The following is an 18,045-nucleotide window of genomic DNA, read 5'->3' as shown; positions in this document are numbered from 1 at the left end:
CATTTGTCTCACAGGTTTTCTGTGGTTGTCTTCAAACGGCAAAAGAAAATAAAATTTTTAAATGCTGTAATCCTTCGGCGGGAGGGGATTGAGATCTGCACGCGAGGAGGTTGGCCAAGTATAGGTCAGTGTAGCTTATACGAAGAGGTCATTGGGCGGAAGTCCAATTTCCCTGTCAGCGGAATTCTTCATAAACGTAGTAGATCTCGTGTTCTTTCATTTTTCTTTCAAACTTGTGAAATTTGTTGAAATAATTACTGGAAAATTACGACAACTCTCGTTCTCCTATGGAGTATTTAAAGAGCCCAGGTATCCGTGTTCCAGGAGGTGGAGATAAGGTTTTCAAAGATGAATGTGTGTACTGCTTCGACTCGCCGGTATGTATTGCAAATATGTAGATGTGGTCCTAAAAAAAAAATGCACGTAGGGTTTATTGAAGTGTGTTTTAATTCAAAAACTCTTCTTTGCAGTGTTTAATAACCAAGAAAAACTTTCAGACGTACAAATTACGTCGTTTTTCCCTTCTTCACATGTATCATGATTAAGCCTCGTTTTACTCCAATTTCTATCTTTTTTTAATTTTCCTGTCGCTTGTTCTATGAGAAAGAGTGAAATTATATATGAAATTATATTGAGTATACCTTTTTAGCCTTAAAACAGGAAATAGTATGGGGCTGTGCGGAAATTTTACCCCTCTTAGTTTTTTAATTTGCTGGTGGTAATTGCTATAACATTAACTTTAATATATGCTGTAACATTGTCATCAATTATCGAAGCTGACTAGAGCTCTAAAAGTGTCACCATTCCATTTGAACAAAATTATGAAGTTGACTTTCCAATATTGTCCATCCTCTCTGTGCATGAATGTCCCTTAGATTGAAAATACTACATTTTTTTTCTAAACTGATCATTATGTTACTCGTGGCAAAAATGCAGCATGCAAATGTTGCTCCACAATTAAAAAAAATAAGTCTGGTTTTGATGGCAACAAGTTTGAAATTTGACACCCATTGATTATCAGATCATGTTCCAGTTATTTCTAATTTGCTTTTAGTTCAGTGTGTGAGCTCAACCTATTCTATTGAAATAAAAATTTCTGTGCTGCTCACTTAAATTAACTCTTTAACTCCTGAGATCTGATTGTTAATTCTCCCCTCTAGCTGCTACACATTTCTATGTAACTTAGTAATGAGAATTTGCAGTTAGATCAAGACAACAACCTCTAGCTGATAAGTTTGAGTATTCGAATTATCTCTTTGCTGGATAAGGTATGGATATTATGGGGAAAAGTTACATGTTCATTACTTCTGGAAGTTAAACGGTTAAGCTACAAGGTTTAGACAAAAAAAAAATTAGACTTGAAAGTCTTTTTGGTTACTCTCCATCTCTTTTTCTCTATCCAATTCTTTCAGTGCAATTGAACATAACTTCCAGTGGTAAAGAAAGAGATTTGAAAAAAATTGTGGTGAATCAAAATGATGTTTGAGCTTTAGGAAATCACACTTATTAAGTAAAATGTTTACTTACCTTATCTTGTGAATTTTTATTTTATAGGAAAGTGATGGAGGACTCTATGTTTGTCTTTCTACATTTCTTGGTTTTTGTGAGGAACATGTTTATCTTCATATCAGTAAGACCTCTCACAAGGTTTTCTTGCATTTGAAGAAAGTTAAGAAGGTAACTATATTTCATAACATGAATGATGATTAATAAATAAGTCAGTTTGAAAACAGAGTATTAAATGAAATCTTATTCAGGTAATGTTAGACACCCACAAGATGGTTTTCTTGTTCAGTTTCCTTGTTGAATTGGAATTTGGAAGTTTTTTTGTGTAATGAGGAAAACCAGAAAACTCAGAGAAGACCCTTTTAGCATTACTGCTTATTAAGTGAGAAATAGCTATTTTGATGAATGAATTCCATTGGAAATGGTAAATCATTATATATTTTGATTACAAAGTTGCATTGGTAAAAGCATATTGGGAAGATCGGTTTGAATGGTGATTGCAACAAACAAGTTTGCTTGTCATTGGTTAAGCTGTGTAGTATTTTAGTGCTACTACATTGTGGCCTGTTCTTTAAAACAATAAACTGCCAACAATAGAAAAACAAAAGGACTACCTCATACATACTAATGAGGCCAATGTCTCAAGGTCATGCGCACACTTGCAATTTTTTGATGTGTGCAATTTTTATCATTCATAATTGCATGCGATTTTTGGTGCATTAAATTCGGGTTTTTTGGTTAACATATACACAAGCGGTACCGTAGTACATCTCTTTTAAGATGTATCTGAGTACCCACAGCATTTTTATCAAAGAGATATTTTCAAAAAGACTGAAGGATTTTTTTTTTTAATCTTTGGGTAAACTTTAGACATTTCATGACTGTTTTGCAGATCAGTTCTTTTTTTGGGAACAGTTTCAATGTTTTTTACGATGATGATATTTGTGTTCCTCTGTCTAGACCTCATTATGAAAATCATAATCTCAAACAGGGGAAAGGAAGATAAAACAAAGTAAAAAATTCAAATGGACATTTACGGTACTCCACATTGTTATTTCAGTGTGCATAAATTTAGCAGTCAAGAAAGGGAAATTTTTTAAGGAAGAATTCCCAGTAATTGTTTATGATCATTCATTATATGGTTACTATTTGTCTGTTTGTTTCCTCAAAAAGGTTCAGATTGAAACAGATAGCTCTACAGATACTCCACCAAAGAAAAAACCTACAAGACTGGCAATTGGTGAGTTGCGTTTTAAATTTCCTAACTTTTTAACATCATTATGTGGTATTTGCTGCACCTCATCAGATTAATTTCCATTTTATAATATTTGCACGCTGGTCCAGTGTCAAACTTAAAAGTTTAACATGTAAATTCAAGAAAAACTTCATGTCATTGATAATACCCCACCAATAAAGGGGCCTTTATATATGTCAGCCCAACTGAAGATTTAATTGGTACATGATGTTACTTGAAAGTTAGAAACTCCTTGTTTTCCCTGTGGTAGGCGTTGAAGGAGGATTTGATGTGGAAAAGACAAAGGTACTTGATACAAAATGCATGGACATAACAGGAAAGAAATTGTGTGCACTGTAAGTACCTTATAAATGCTTAGAAAACTTTTCTAAGGATTTATGAGGGAAAATGGGAGGTACTCACAATGTGGGCAGTTTCTGTCCTGTCATGTACGTGTATTATGTAACATTGAGAGCATGATGGCCAAAAGTACTTGTACATTTCCAAACAATAACATGCTCTTTACTATACCTCCAAACAAAACAAAATAAACTGAGGAATTGGAGCAAAGTAAAAATTGAAGCAGTTGCTAAAAGAAAATTACAAATAATAAGTTACTACAATTATACTCAAAGACATTGACAAATGCAAATACAAAATAACAGACAACAAAGACACTCTGAGAAATAATATAACAGAATATTGATGAAAGCAATGCATATGACAACAAGAGAAAATGCAACAGAAAGGAAAATTTGGATTTATAATGAACAACAACAGTATAATTTTTGGCAGCAAGAGAGATTGATATCAAGGAATTTTTCCACAGTGTACTTCTGGCATTATGCATGGACCATGCAGCAGTTTATAAATTTATCCTTTGTTAGAGAGAATGATTCTGAAAGCTTGAGGTTTCAGTTTTCTGTTTATTAATTTTGCCACACACATATACACTAACAAGAAAATGAGATATTCAAGTTGTTTGACTTAGAGAGGTATGTATTTTTTCCAAGCATTATTTTAACAATGATGAACATTTAATTAAATTTTTTTAACTCATGATAAAGAAACTTTCAGGTCTGGATTTCTGTAATCTATTGACAAGTGACAAAAAGATGTATTAACTTAAAGGTAAATATCAATGTCGTTTGTTACTAATAAATGTTTATTTATTTATACAGGTGGAATATGATGAGTTCAATTCAGTCTCAGTGTTGGGGACTGGGGGAGATCCTCTTGTCATTCCTCTTCCAAATGCTGAGATTCCACTCCAGGTACTATGCTTAAATTTACTAGGTATAGTGGAAATTACAGATTGATTCATCTGACATTCTTGATTAAAGAGGGAAAGAGGCAAGGCCAAGAATGGAAACCATTCATTTATGAAACTAATTTCTAGTTCTTGATTATAATCATGATCATGCGTAGTAGTACCGTACAATGATTTCCATTATCTGCAAGTACAATTATTAATTAAAGTTACAACATAAATCCAAACAGTATCATGTTGTACATCTAGCAATTTACCCCCAAGATCTGATTGTTAATTCTCCTCTGTGGCTGCTACACATTTCCTTGTGAACTAGCTACAAGAATTTGATGTTAGATCAAGATAATAACCTCTACCTCTGATAAGTTTGAGTATTCTCATTATCTGATTGCTGGATAATGTACTGATAATTTATTATATAAAGAAATTACATGTAAATCAATTGAGGGAGTTATAGCTTTAATTCAGTTTTCTCTTTTTTGACACAAATTATTTAGACTTCTTTTAAAATTAGTTTCCTTAGGATCGAACTAAAGTCAAGATTTTATTTATTATTTGAAGCACTTGTTAGAAAAAAAACACAATATCACTCATTAATTTTCTTTATTATTATTATTTGCATAGCTTCAGTTAGCCATAGCAGGAGTTCTTACTGCAGACTCATCAGCATATAAAGACCAAGTTGCCTCTTGGGATGGAGAAAAAAGATTGAAATCCAAGCAAGTAGTAAACCTGAACTTTAGTAAACTACTTTTAAAAATTATAAAATGTTTATAATTTTTTTGCACACTTTCTGTGTAGATGCATTTTCAAGGAAGACTAGTTAAATTTTTCTTGCCATTGATTCGTACAGTTTTACAGTTATGTACTACACATATGCACTTTATTTTTTAAGGCATGCTGATAATCTCTTACAACTGGACAATGGTGTCAAAGTTCCACCAAGGTTAGTTTTGGTAATAAGTGCTTTCTTTCTGAAGTTCAACAATGGAGATGCAGTGGCTTAATGTTGAGTGCATTGGACTTTGGGTTGAGAGGTCCACATTTGAGACCTATAACCTGGTCAGTGTGTTGTGTTCTGGACCAAAAACCTTCCCCTTGCAGTGCCTCTGCCCACCCAAGAATATAAGTGGGTTCTGACAAATTGTCAGGGAAGCCTGATGAAATGCTGGGGGTTAACCCTTGCAATGGACCAGCTTCCAATCCAGGGGAAGAACAGTGATACTCCTGATTGGCTCATGCTTTGGAAACCATGATAAGCTCTGGCTGGGTGGGCCACTTTGCTCCAGCACAGACTTTTGAAGCTCAACACAGATTACATACTGACATTTTTAATTTTGCTCTGTCATTAATTGCAATTATTGTTCCAATCCTTTCAATAATATTTTACTTTCAGAGGCTGGAAGTGTTCAAAATGTGATTTAACAGAAAATTTGTGGATGAACTTAACTGATGGTACAATTTTGTGTGGCAGGAAATATTTTGATGGTTGGTATAATTTCTACTTCATGGAATTTTTAAATTTATACATTTGTTTGAACTATTATAGTATAAAGTATATGAAGAGTGGCATGCTTTTGGCATCATGAGAAAAATAACAGTGACAAAAGAGATACTTGATTGAAACATTTTCAGGTTACAGTAACTGAGAGTATTTTTGTGTTAAACTTTCTGCAGTCACATAGTAGTATTTACATCTTCACTGATTCGCTTTTTTTTCTTTCGTGTTTATTGTCATTTATTAGCTTTTGTGTTCATTGAGCCATTTCCCAATTTTTTCCATGAGGTTCACTCACTCAAATGGCTGGTTACAATCGAGAATTTCGCTCTCGGCTTATAGCTGATGGTTTTGCTTTTTCTTTTGGACTACACAAGTCTGTTGGAAGGTCTCCAACTTTTAGGGTCTCTGCTTATAGCCGAGGTCAGCTTATAGGTGAAGAAATATGGTAACCCAGATGTGCATGGGTGTACTTGGTTGTTGCTCAAAACTGTAAACTAAAGGTGCTTGAATGAGCAGACTTTAGGAGAGGGTGATTAAAAAGTTTTAAGGTAGATTAAATTAAATTTTTTTGTATTAAACCTCTTTCTTTCCTCTCTAGGATCAGGGGGAAATAATCATGCTGCTGATTATTACAAGGAAACAAAATATCCATTAGCTGTTAAACTTGGAACCATCACTCCTGATGGAGCAGGTACAAAATTAATGGAAATGTCACATGTATGTACATGTAGTCTTTGAACCTATACTAATTGTCTCATGCATAATTATTTGGTGTACAATACATTATTAATTATGTACTAAAATCAAAGGAACTGTTTTTGATGATGATAATCTCCAAAACAAAACTTTTACAATTGATACAAAGTCAATCCAGAGTCCTCATCTCCACATCACAGAATGTGTGAGAAGGAGATATCTTAAGGCCCAGACTTTTCTTACAATGAATGCACATCATACATTTCATTTGTCATGAAATTGTTTTGCACAATATTTGCATGTAGTTCTAAACAATTATCAGAAATTGCTCTACCCCAGAAGAGTACACCATTACATTCTCTGGAAAACACTAAAACTTAGACAAGTTTATACAAAGTCATGCATGTCCATGTAACATTACACTAAACCTTGTACAGTACATGTAATCTGGAGAGATGTTAAGGGGTGTGATCTTGCTTTTGTCTTGAAGATGTGTTTTCTTATGATGAGGATGACATGGTTGAGGATCCTAATCTAGCTCAGCATCTTGCTCACTTTGGAATTAACATTACTCAGATGGAAAAGGTACAGTAACTGTTTTAAAGATGCAATCCTGTTATGGTCAATCAACTTACAAAAATGCAACCCCATCTATATACTAGCGACACATCCTGATTGCATTATTACTAGGAAGTAGAAGATTGTAATCTTGAATAACAGTAATTTATTGTTATTTTGTCCCTCTTTCCCTTAAATTGAGTTTACTCCCCCCCCCCTTGCCAATACTGCACTCCAGTCTGTGACTGCACAACTTTGAATAAAGAAGGGGGGAGGTATTCTTTCAAGGTAGAGTGAATTGTGAACTTCAATTCTCCTTTTTAACATTATGTTATCAGACAGACAAGACAATGGCAGAGTTGGAGATTGACATAAACATGAGGATAAGAGAGTGGGATGTTATACAGGTAACAGTTTTTGATGACTTTGATGACAACCCCTCAAAATATATTTTTCTTATTTTTTCATTTGAGACTTTATGATTCATTTCCTTTGTTGTGAGGTTCTCTGACCTCAGAGATAAAGAATAAAGTCAATGATAGTTCCATAATTCGCTGTTTATGTGTAACTGAGTCCATCTTAATGTTTTCTGATGTTATTATTTATTCAAGGAATCAGGCAAGAAATTGACTCCCTTATGTGGCCCTGGCTACACTGGACTGAAGAATTTAGGAAATAGGTAAACAGTAAAACCTGTATTTAGAGGGGGGACAGCCTGTGTTAAACCTTTAAATCCCACGAGTGACCAGGACAGAATTTTTCCTTGCAATATCAACACAAAATCAAATAAAAATGAGATGAGAATGAAGGAATATATATTGCATGATTAGGGGATTTGGGACTGATCCAATACCAAATTCTCAGAACTAAGATCATAAGAATTGTGTGGCAGACAGAAATGTTTATGTTTAAAGACATTATAGAGTCCAACATCAAACGAAGGAATGTGAAGGTCAGACACAAGTCACTTCCCTGGATCAATACCGAAATCAGAAAGGCTATGAATCAAAGGTATAAGTGTTTAAAAGCTGCTCAAGGTAAACCCCATGATAATCCTCAGTGGGACATCTATAGAGCTAAAAGAAACGCTGTTAGAAGTATGCTCAGAAAAGCTGAGGCCTCTTACTGGATTGGGCTATTTAAAGAATCTTCTTCACCTAAAGATTTCTGGAGAATATCTAATCGTATACTTGGTAAGATCAAAAGTGATAAAATTGGTCCCCTACAAGATTCTAATAACACTATTATTTCAGATGATAGGCAGAAAGCGAATTTGATTAATAACTATTTTATTGATATTGCACATGATCTTACTAAGAACTTGGATCCAGTACATTTAGATACTACTTTTTATATTAATAGAATTACTCCCACTATAGAGAATTTTTCTTTGAATTGGGATATAGTTAGAGATGTTTTGAAGTCTATTAATCCAAACAAAGCAGTAGGCCCTGATAATATTTTTCCTAAAGATCTTAAATTGGCACAGGACTCTGCTATTCAGGGTCTGCTAGAGGTGTTCAAAAAAAGCATGGACTGTTGTAAGTTCCCTCAACAATGGAAGGAGTCATTAGTTACACCTGTTTTTAAGAAAGGGAACAGGCTGGATCCTAACAATTACCGACCTATATCCTTGCTTAGTACACCAGGAAAGCTTCTTGAGAAGGTAGTGTGTGACTCACTTGATGATCACATGTTATCCAATGGCATTCTCACAGATAGACAATGGGGATTTAGGAGGGGCTATTCAACGGAGAGCCTCCTCCTTCATCTCACTGAGTCCTGGGGGAGTGCCCTGGATAGAGGCCATAAGGTTGGAGTCTTATTCATTGATTTCCGCAAAGCTTTTGATTGTGTCAACCACAGTATTCTTACTGAGAAACTCAAGGCTGTTGGCTTGGCAGGTGATATGTGGAAATGGATTAATGACTATCTCTCCAACCGTGTACAAGGGACTAGTGTAAGTGGGTCTAGATCTGATAGAATCCCCATTAGAGCTGGGGTCCCTCAGGGATCCTTACTAGGACCAAGATTGTTTGCATCTTATGTTAATGACCTCCCTGAATCTATTACCAGTGGAGAAGTCTATATGTATGCTGATGACACAACAATATATGTAGTAGGGAATACTGTTGATGAAATAACAACAGGGTTACAGGCTGTTTTGGACCAGGTTAATTCCTGGTGTCTTAGTAACAGATTGATTCTACATGAAGGTAAATCCGAGGCAATGGTCTTAAGTACTACCCCCTTCATAGGTCCTTTGAAACAGCTGAAGTGGGGTATGGACACCATTCGGTATGTGTCCTCCACCAATTGCCTTGGGGTTACAATTGATGATAAACTCTCTTGGTCTCAGCATGTTGCATTGGCTAGATCTGCATTTAATGCCAAAGTTAAAATGTTGAGACGTATAAATTTCCTATGTACATCTATCTTGGAGACTTTTTACTATAGGATAGTTATACCAAGTGTTCTATATGGAATTGCAATTTGGGGGTCTGGATCCAAGCTTAAAGATCTAGAAATGATTCACATCAGGGCTGCCAGGCTAATTCATAAGATACCAAATAGTTTTGGGGATAATGATGTACTTTCTAAGGTTGGCTGGATGCCTTTAGAGTATTTTTATAAGCTACGTATCTTAACTATTACATATAATGCTTATTATAATTTAGGGTTGCGGGAAATTAATTGTTTGGTGACCAAGAACTCTAACAGTTATAACCTAAGGAAATCCCTGAATGTTGTACTTAATAGGCCCAAAACCGAATTGGGTCGTAGGTCCTTTGCTCATAGATCTGCAGTAGCATGGAATGCACTTCCCGATAATGTTAAAGATTCTCCAAATTTATCTATTTTTAAATATAACTTAAAACAATCCAAGCAAACTGTTATGAATATTAATTTTGAAAAGGGAGGTAATGTTATACAAAACATGAAACCAAATTTTCACTATTACTAAAACTTTATGGTTTACTTGATTTATTCAACTTATAAATTTTATCATATCTGTATTTTATATAATTATAGACTAATTAGTTTAGGCAGGTCCACATCAGCTGTAAAGTTGCGCAAATTTTAACCTGCGTTATCAAATAAAGTTATGTATGTATGTATGTAGAAAGGAGAATTACTAATGAGATCTAGAGAGTGAAAGGGTTAGGTGGATGCAACCTAAATTCATTATTGACTGTGAAACAAACCAGCATTTAGTAGACTCCTCTATTAAGTAGGCGTGGACACACATTACTCTAGTTTTGTTGTGACCTAAAAACTGTTCAATACAAGGTTACCACCTAATACAAACCGTAGCTTGAATATGCATCTTGACTCACTTTGAACTGGTACATGTTACATTCTCCATCTGTCGCAGAATAACCATTTAACCGCTAACTATTTGTAAAGGCATGTAACTTGTACAGCTGCGATTAGATAAGTTTTTCTGTATTAGGAATCAAGAATGATTTGTTTATTTCGAGAGCCAGGAAGGAAAGTGAACTGTGTCAGTAACACAATATTAACCCACAAGAGTCGTTTTCATTTCCTTTGTTTTGACAGCACGGTCTTCTGCCGCTTTTTTCTACTTCATCGCCGTCATTGTCAAAAAAAGAAAAACTTTGAAAGGCTGATAAACGTAATTTTTTGCTTGCGCGAGATCAAGGCGGGCAATCTCGAACAACTTGCTTACTCGGGTTGCTAATCAGAACAAAAGATTCGCTTTCAATTGCCCATGGGCACTAACCGCTATAAAATTATAATAATACATAGAATTGTCGTATTGGTTCGTGATAATTGACAGTTTAGAGTATAACTTTTTTTTTCTTCTCTTTTTAGCTGTTACATGAACTCTGTCCTTCAAGTTCTTTTTACACTTCCGGAGTTTAAACAAAGGTATGTGTTAATATCGCTAACATTTGTTAGTACTTACCGAGCTGTCGATACGCTCTAGAATGTTCACTGCATGACATTTACATGTGCACTAATTGTCGCAATTATTAGAATGCTTTTCCCTATGAGTTTCTATAACCAAATCCAAAATAACGGTCAATCAGAAAAAAAAAATACCCTAAGAGCCAATGAGAATTCAAAGTAAAAACAATGAAATTGCCTAAAGCGCGGGAAAACGCGGGCGACCAAGTCGTGATTGGTTTTAGTTCCTGAATCTGATTGGTAGAAAAAGTGGAACAATTTTTCTGGACCAATCACATAACGAAATAAAGCAAAACCAAAGGATTCACGGATTACTTTCGAAACTCAGTTTAAAATATTGTCCTTTTTGTAATGGCATATTTTTCGTACTTTTTTTTTGTTTCTCCAGGTATGGAGATCAATTTGCCACCATCCTTTTCCAGGCTCCATCGGATCCTAGTGGAGACTTCAACACTCAGATGTAAGTTCATCGCTGAGCTTCTCATTAATTTTCATTCCTCGCGTAGATTTTTTCTGCTCACAGATTTTAGAGAAGTACTGGGCTCAATGTTTTCTTACAAATAGCTACTCTGGGAACATAAAGTGGAAAGCGTCTTCATCTTTCCCTGCTCAAAGTTTTCGAAATCGAGAGGATAATATTCCTCTCTCGGAAAAAAAAACTCTCTACTTCTTTCAAAGGGAAATAGAATTTCACGAAATGAGTGTTTCTTTCTTTAGGGCGAAGGTTGCTCATGGAATCCTTTCTGGGAAATACGCCACAGCACCACAGGAACATCAGGAAAAAGCAGAGAAACAAACAGATCAGGTGTGTTTCAGTGTTTGATTTGCGTTTTTGACGGAGTCCCGGTCACATGTATGTGTAGTTAGGTTCCAGTAACATTTACTGCAGGTCTTCTCAAGAATCAAAAGGTTGATCGCGAGATTTTTGTTGTTAATGGCTTGCTAACGATAGAAATGGACCCAGGTCAGGTCGTGATTTCCTTGAACTAAACGTTTTAGACTTAAATACATATCACGGTATCAGAAATTTTGGAGAGCAGCTTGATTCGGGCTGGAGTCCTGTGTGATATGGAAATATTTCTACAAGCGTCTCATCCTCGATTCTCGAAAGTTTCGAGGATCGTGAAACGAGTTCCGGTTTGACACTGTCGTCATTGCCTTGATATTATGGATTATGCTTTTGCTCACACATTTTGGATAGGCCACGGACACGATTATATTCTACTCAATAACAACGTGGACTTTCACCGCCATACAGTGAAAACTCAACATACAATTAAATCTTTGACGCAAGATCAAGACGAATACTGTACATGTCTCTAAGTAACACACCATAATCGCAAGCATTTGTTAAGACCTTCGTTATCCTTTTACTTGTCAGGAACAAGATGGTATTGCACCGCATATGTTCAAAACTGTGATTGGGCGTGGTCACCCCGAGTTCTCCACCAACAGGCAGCAAGACGCGCAAGAGTTCTTTATGCATTTACTTTCCGCTATAGACAGAGCCGAGGTACATTTTAGGGGCATTTACCCTGATTGTGGATTTTCATCGTTTGCTTCTCATTACCAACTACAACGTACATATGTATTGCATTTATACTGACCTAGTTAACCAAGGCAACTTGAGAGTGAGGTTGAGAACAAGCCCAGGAAACGAGGAAGGAAAATTCTTGCCAGTTGGTTTCTTCTTTCCATCCGAATGGTTGAGAAGGTGGAATAATTCGTTTGTCAACCAATCACAGCGCTTATTATCGCCTCTTTGTAATTGTAAGTGTGAAGGTTTTAACATGATTTATATTTCTTCTTAATTTCTTTTAGCGATCCAACGCAGGGGCCATCAACCCAGCAGACTCGTTTAGATATAAGGTAAGGTGTAGTTCAGTTTCATGGATTGGTAGCATGTGTATGTGCAGGTAACTATTTCATTGTTGTTAATCAGGTGGAAGAACGGACACAGTGTATGAAATCAGGAAAAGTTCGGTATAACAGCCGAGAGGATACGTTGTTGTCATTATCAATACCTATGGAGGCTGTATTGAATAAAGGTGACAAATTTCCTTCGTATACTTTAGATTTTCTGTTTTGATGAGCTCAAGCAGCCACAACAGAGACGCCTTGGGAACTTTGCATTAAAACTTAAAATTAATATTTTGTATGTGGATAGTGCTGTTTCCGGTTTTTAACAGCGCTATACCTCCCTCCTAGGACACCAAATGTCAGTAGGGATAAGTCCTAATAGAGACGAGGAGAGTTCGTCTTCGTGGTTCTCGCTCTCATGCCGTGAAAAAATTTGTAACTTTCCCTTATTTCTTTTTTAAAAGACGGCTAGGAAATGGGCAGTATTTTAAAACACCTATACAAGATTTAAGTTCTATCTGTTGGATACTTTATTTTCACCACTCTCTGGTTTCCGTCGCTTTTCAGGTTTGTTTAAGGTCCCCAACGAAAATTTACCAGCTTAGTTTGCTTTTCCCTGCTGTCATTTTGGGTTGCTATCAGTTTAAATTTTTATTCCCTTTGCCATCTCTACAGAGAAAGTAGCGGCTTACGAGTTAAAACAGAAAGAAGCAGAAGAAAAGAAGGAGAGACTGTATGTTATTTCTTTCATGCAGTCCATACACCTAACATTAACGAGTACTCTAGGAGTAATTTTCAAAAATCGAAAGTCATCCAGAATTGCTTTGATTTTGCTTTACTTCGCTCTGTGATTGGTCCAGAAAACTCGCGCTAATCACCCAACCAATCAGATGCAAAACTAAAACCAATCGCGCCTTTGTCACTAGCGTTTTCCCGCGCTTTACGCAGTGTACTCATTTGTACCCTACCTTCACAATGCCTCCATGTGATTTTTGTAATTACTTTTCGATTTACTACACTTAATTTAAAAGCGTTCTATTAGCAGCACTGTTACCTTCGAACAATGAAACCCATAAAGCTCTATACTTTGAAGAATGAGTGTCGAAATTTTTAATGATCTTTCTAGGCCGTAACTGTGAATTAATTTCTCAGCAGCCGAAGGTCAAATATGCAGTATCCTCTCACTAACAGGAAGTTTTTGTCACTTTTCATTTGCAGAGATCCAAATGAAATTGTTCGACCTAGGATAGCAATGTCAGCGTGTATTGAAGCTTTTGCTGCTCCTGAGATTGTAGATGATTTTTACAGCACCGCAATTAAAGCAAAAAGCGTTGCGCAAAAGTAAGTTCTACTCCCGCAGTACGATATTTAACTAGTACACTTAGTGTGTGGTATGTGACAAATTTTCTGTGTGTGTTTGTTTGTCAGAACAACTAGATTCGCCACGTTTCCTAATTACCTAATGGTGCAGATGAAGAAGTTTACTCTGGCTGATGACTGGACTCCAAAGAAATTAGGTATGGCCGGTTTTGTAATATTTATACACAAGATGAGAGAAAGTGTCTCGGTGCTATGCATGTAGATAAATCCGCTTCCTGCACTTAACCTGCACTTCGTGTGCTCGAAAAGTGACTGTGTTACTGTTTTCTAGCCTGTAAACAGACTGTAGATGTGATGATATCAGTTCCCCTAAATTTACACATAACATAAATTTACTGCAAACGTAATTTTCTCAAATGGGAGGTCCTAGAAATAGGTTCCCTTCTTTACATTAACCACCTATGTATGTACATGAAACAGAATGGATACTTGAAGTTTTGTTTACAAGAGGAGCGAAGATGGAATTTTCCTTGGCTTGTCGTTCGTCGAAAAAGTGGCTTGCTTGTAATGTAATGTATTCTAAAGGAATAATTGTGTAAATTTTTTCCAGATGTTTCTGTAGATATTTTAGATGAACTAGACCTGACTCATCTAAGAGCTACTGGTCTTCAGTCGAACGAAGAAGAACTCCCAGAAGGCGAGCAGGCTCCTGCAGGTACAACCTTCTGAGTCTCTCATTAGTTGTAAGAGAAATATATTTTTGTTGACGAGCAGTCTCACTGCAAGGAAAGTTGGGTTCCAGGGGTATCCAAGGCCTTCCATTGTGTCTAGCTAGCTTTGGGAAATAATCCGTGCACATGGCTGGCAAATCTTTGCAACCGAGCAATGACCCCCCATTCCAACACGAATGCGATCATTGGCAGGAAAAAATAAGGAAGGTAGATGAGGGAAGGGAAAACTGCTCGAGACTTACGATGAACAACTAATGAAAAGCTGCTGTAGAACTCAGAACAGCATTTTCGGTAAATTACTTTAACGGTTGATCATTGACTTCCATTGCCGTGAGAACAGTGTTTTGATTGCCACGCGTCCAGGCGAAATACTCACCCCACCTTCTGCACCGTACCAAACCAAGACCGAAATCTCATTTCGTGTTTATTTCTTTCCAGCTCCTCAGATCCAAATCGATGATAGTGTCGTTGCTCAGCTTGTTTCTATGGGCTTCCACAAAGAAGGTTGTCGGAAGGCTGTCTATCACACAAAGAACCAAGGTAAGAGAGCCATCCACAGTTTTGTTAAAATCTTTAAACTGTGTAATAACATTGTGGAGAGGTGTTACACGTGTGACATGCCAGGGGCGAAGACATGTATGAGTTTTTCTTTTAAATCCGACCCCAGTCAGTTTTGATTTCTCATCAGTATAATTTACCAATGGATAGTTTACTGGTGAGTTAAGGCTGTTAAACCAGCTAGGGTCATAAGTGACTGGGGACAGCAGAATGCAAGGGTAGACAATGTTGATTGTGAATTCTGTAGAGTGAGAAAGACGTTGAAGCAGAGTAGAAGAGATCAGTTCATATCGAATGTTTTTCATGCTACTTTCCCTGATTGATGTTCATTTGTTCATTGGTTTTTTCTTTGATTAGGTGTAGAACCTGCCATGAACTGGGTTTTAGAACATATGGGTGACCCAGGTGAGACGAGTGTTAGTAATCATTTTTGTGTGCAGGTTTCCACGTTTCAGATGGAGCTGCTCTTAAAGTACTTTGGGTCTTTAAAATGTTATACTTCGTGTGTTGTCTTAATCATTTGCAATCCACGTTAACATTTTTAATTCTTAACCAGCCTGGTGTCATTTTTGGTCTCCCTATTTGGTTTTACTTTCTTATCAAAGTTTTTTTTATTTCCTCTTGGCTCAAGGTGATTTAATTTACAAGGTGCACGAAAATGGCTTAAGACATCAGTCGTGACGCGGCCCCTTTTTACAATAGAGCAATTCAGTCATGCATTCTTCTCCTTGTTGGAAATTACTAAGTGTGTAAATAACATTTTTAACGACTACGAATGTTTTGTTCGAAGACGTGTTTGCCACAAGGTTTCGGCCCATCACTGTGCTCTGCTCGTTAACCTCTCAGTCATGATAAACAAGGAACGTCATCTCAGAATATCCATACATTCTGAGGCAAAGAGGTGATAAGAATGAAAAAACTTGTCAGCCAGAGAGAATTATCTTCATATCTTAACAAATTCTCGTAACTTCTTCAAAAGGAAATGAATGAAAACATGAAGGAAAAATTGATAAGTGATCCCCACACTCATTCTACACTCTTTGTTAAGAATGGGTAATGATGAAGTTTCAGTAAGACCTGTCAACAATTTTGTTATTGGGGCTGCTTGTAATAAAAATTATGTACCAGCATGTAATTAAAGAGAGTGACAAGTATGTCTTGAAGCTTTTTTTTTGCCAGTCCCTATGTAACGATTTCAAATCTCTTAGAACCATTCTGTCTTTACCATTCAAGATTTCACCTCACCACTAGTGCTTCCTGGTAGTCAAGGATCAAAAGCTGCTGATGAAGAATCATTGGCGATTATTACTTCTATGGGTTTTACTGAGGCACAAGCTATCAAGGCTTTAAAAGCCACAGTGAGTATCTCCTCAATGTAATAAGCTTTAAGCCTTCCGTGATAATATTAGCAATTTAGACCACATTTTTTGTGTTCCAAGTCCAAAAACACCCGTTTTTCGAGGAAACCTAACTCACCGCTTCCTTTGCGCTTTGCTTTGTTTTTTGTTTGGTTTTTTCGGTTTTTTGGTATTTTTTTTCTAGCGCAATTCGGATCACGTGATCTGACATGCCATGTTCAGATCGCTGGAAGGTTGTATCTCACCCCCACTCACTCTCTTGTTTGTTCGTTAGCTAGCTATTTAAATGGATAATCGGCTGTTTGATCCATTTTTCATTCTATTGTGAATGCATTCGCGCTTGTCATGCTGATGGCCAATGTTCTCTTCTCAAAGTTTGCCATTTTTACCGTCACTCTCATGTAGGACAACAACTTAGAGCGTGCAGCGGATTGGATATTTAGTCATGCGCATGAGCTCGACTCTATGGAAGGAGAAAGTTCTGCTAACCAGGAGACTGGACCCCAGTATAATGATGGACCAGGAAGTAAGTATCAGTATAAGACAGGTTTGTTTGTGTTGTGAACAGTGTTTGACTTTGGTTACTGCCTATTGGGTTTCATTCACTGGCCTAACTGTTGAACTCTTGTCTCATGAGCTGTATCCAGTGGATAAGTTGCAATGTGGTAGATAAATATTGGGCAAGATTTCAGTAAGCGTGTAATTAAGATCATATCAATTTGTGCAGAAACAATGAGATCGAGTTGCGCTGCAATTACGTCGTGAATTTAGATGGAATAAAATGAAAAAAAGACTATTCTTCTTCCAGTTGTTTTCGTGGATAAATACATTGCAATGGAGAACTTGTTCAATACATACCGAGCAAGTTGATTAAAATTTAAAAAATTTGGTTTTTTTGTTGTATGTTTCTCATGATTTCATTTCTCTTTCAGAATACCGCCTGATTGCCTTTATCAGTCACATGGGTACATCAACGATGTGTGGTCATTATGTTTGTCACGTGCTTAAGGACGGAAGGTATTGTATTTACAATTACATTTCCTCATCAAATTGCGCTTAAACCTTGAACTGCTATAATTTTGTTGTTTCTCAATAGGTGGGTGATTTTCAATGATCGTAAAGTAGCCCTCTCAGAGAAACCGCCAAAGGATCTTGGGTATTTGTATTTGTACCAACGAGTACAAAGTTAACTCAATCGTGCGCAGTTTTGTGTTTTTCTGCGCTTCTAAAGTTCTTCAGTGAAGTTTTGCGCCGAGTCAGAACAGAGACGGACGTAGGAAAATCATGTTTGCAGTGGATTTGAAAAGTGAAAGAACACTGGCACGTTGACAGACGCCTTAAAATGACGTGTTAGACAAATTTTAATTTGGAACTAAAAGAACCGTTACGCATTAGGTTGTTAATAAATTTGCTCATTGTGGATAATGGATCTACTAATTGCTCTAATGTCAGCCTGGAGGCCACTTTTATTCTTCTTTCCGATTGAACGATGTAATTTTGTAATTTCGTTTTTTTTTCAA

The 18,045-nt window shown here is 36.5% G+C and overlaps 1 protein-coding gene across 1 annotated transcript; it reads left to right on the top strand.

Annotated features, from left to right (window-relative positions):
- The first annotated feature begins 112 nt into the window (after positions 1 to 112).
- On the top strand, positions 113 to 17,950 carry LOC131797031 (ubiquitin carboxyl-terminal hydrolase 5). Its single transcript, XM_059114646.2, has 28 exons — positions 113 to 377; positions 1,555 to 1,677; positions 2,680 to 2,746; positions 3,012 to 3,046; positions 3,922 to 4,014; positions 4,635 to 4,729; positions 4,906 to 4,956; positions 5,407 to 5,498; positions 6,110 to 6,202; positions 6,698 to 6,792; positions 7,104 to 7,172; positions 7,377 to 7,444; positions 10,603 to 10,659; positions 11,087 to 11,158; positions 11,416 to 11,503; positions 12,080 to 12,211; positions 12,520 to 12,567; positions 12,641 to 12,746; positions 13,234 to 13,291; positions 13,777 to 13,899; positions 13,987 to 14,075; positions 14,489 to 14,593; positions 15,048 to 15,149; positions 15,525 to 15,572; positions 16,401 to 16,525; positions 16,931 to 17,051; positions 17,458 to 17,542; positions 17,622 to 17,950. Exons 1-28 carry the CDS (start codon positions 288 to 290, stop codon positions 17,713 to 17,715), a joined length of 2,424 nt encoding a protein of 807 aa, XP_058970629.2. The 5' UTR covers positions 113 to 287; the 3' UTR covers positions 17,716 to 17,950.
- Positions 17,951 to 18,045: the final 95 nt, after the last annotated feature.

This window comes from Pocillopora verrucosa, chromosome 9 (genome assembly GCF_036669915.1).
Source record: "Pocillopora verrucosa isolate sample1 chromosome 9, ASM3666991v2, whole genome shotgun sequence".
In the NCBI taxonomy this organism is placed as follows: domain Eukaryota; kingdom Metazoa; phylum Cnidaria; class Anthozoa; order Scleractinia; family Pocilloporidae; genus Pocillopora; species Pocillopora verrucosa.
The sequence above is the reverse complement of the archived record's forward strand: the minus strand, read 5'-3'. Positions and strand labels throughout refer to the sequence as shown.

Excerpts from the sequence above, each read along its gene's own strand:
- LOC131797031 (XM_059114646.2), top strand. The coding sequence starts at position 288 with ATGGAGTATTTAAAGAGCCCAGGTATCCGTGTTCCAGGAGGTGGAGAT. Across the intron at positions 12,568-12,640 it reads CAGACTCGTTTAGATATAAG|GTGGAAGAACGGACACAGTG; the intron begins GTAAGGTGTAGT and ends GTTGTTAATCAG. Across the intron at positions 15,573-16,400 it reads AGAACATATGGGTGACCCAG|ATTTCACCTCACCACTAGTG; the intron begins GTGAGACGAGTG and ends TTACCATTCAAG.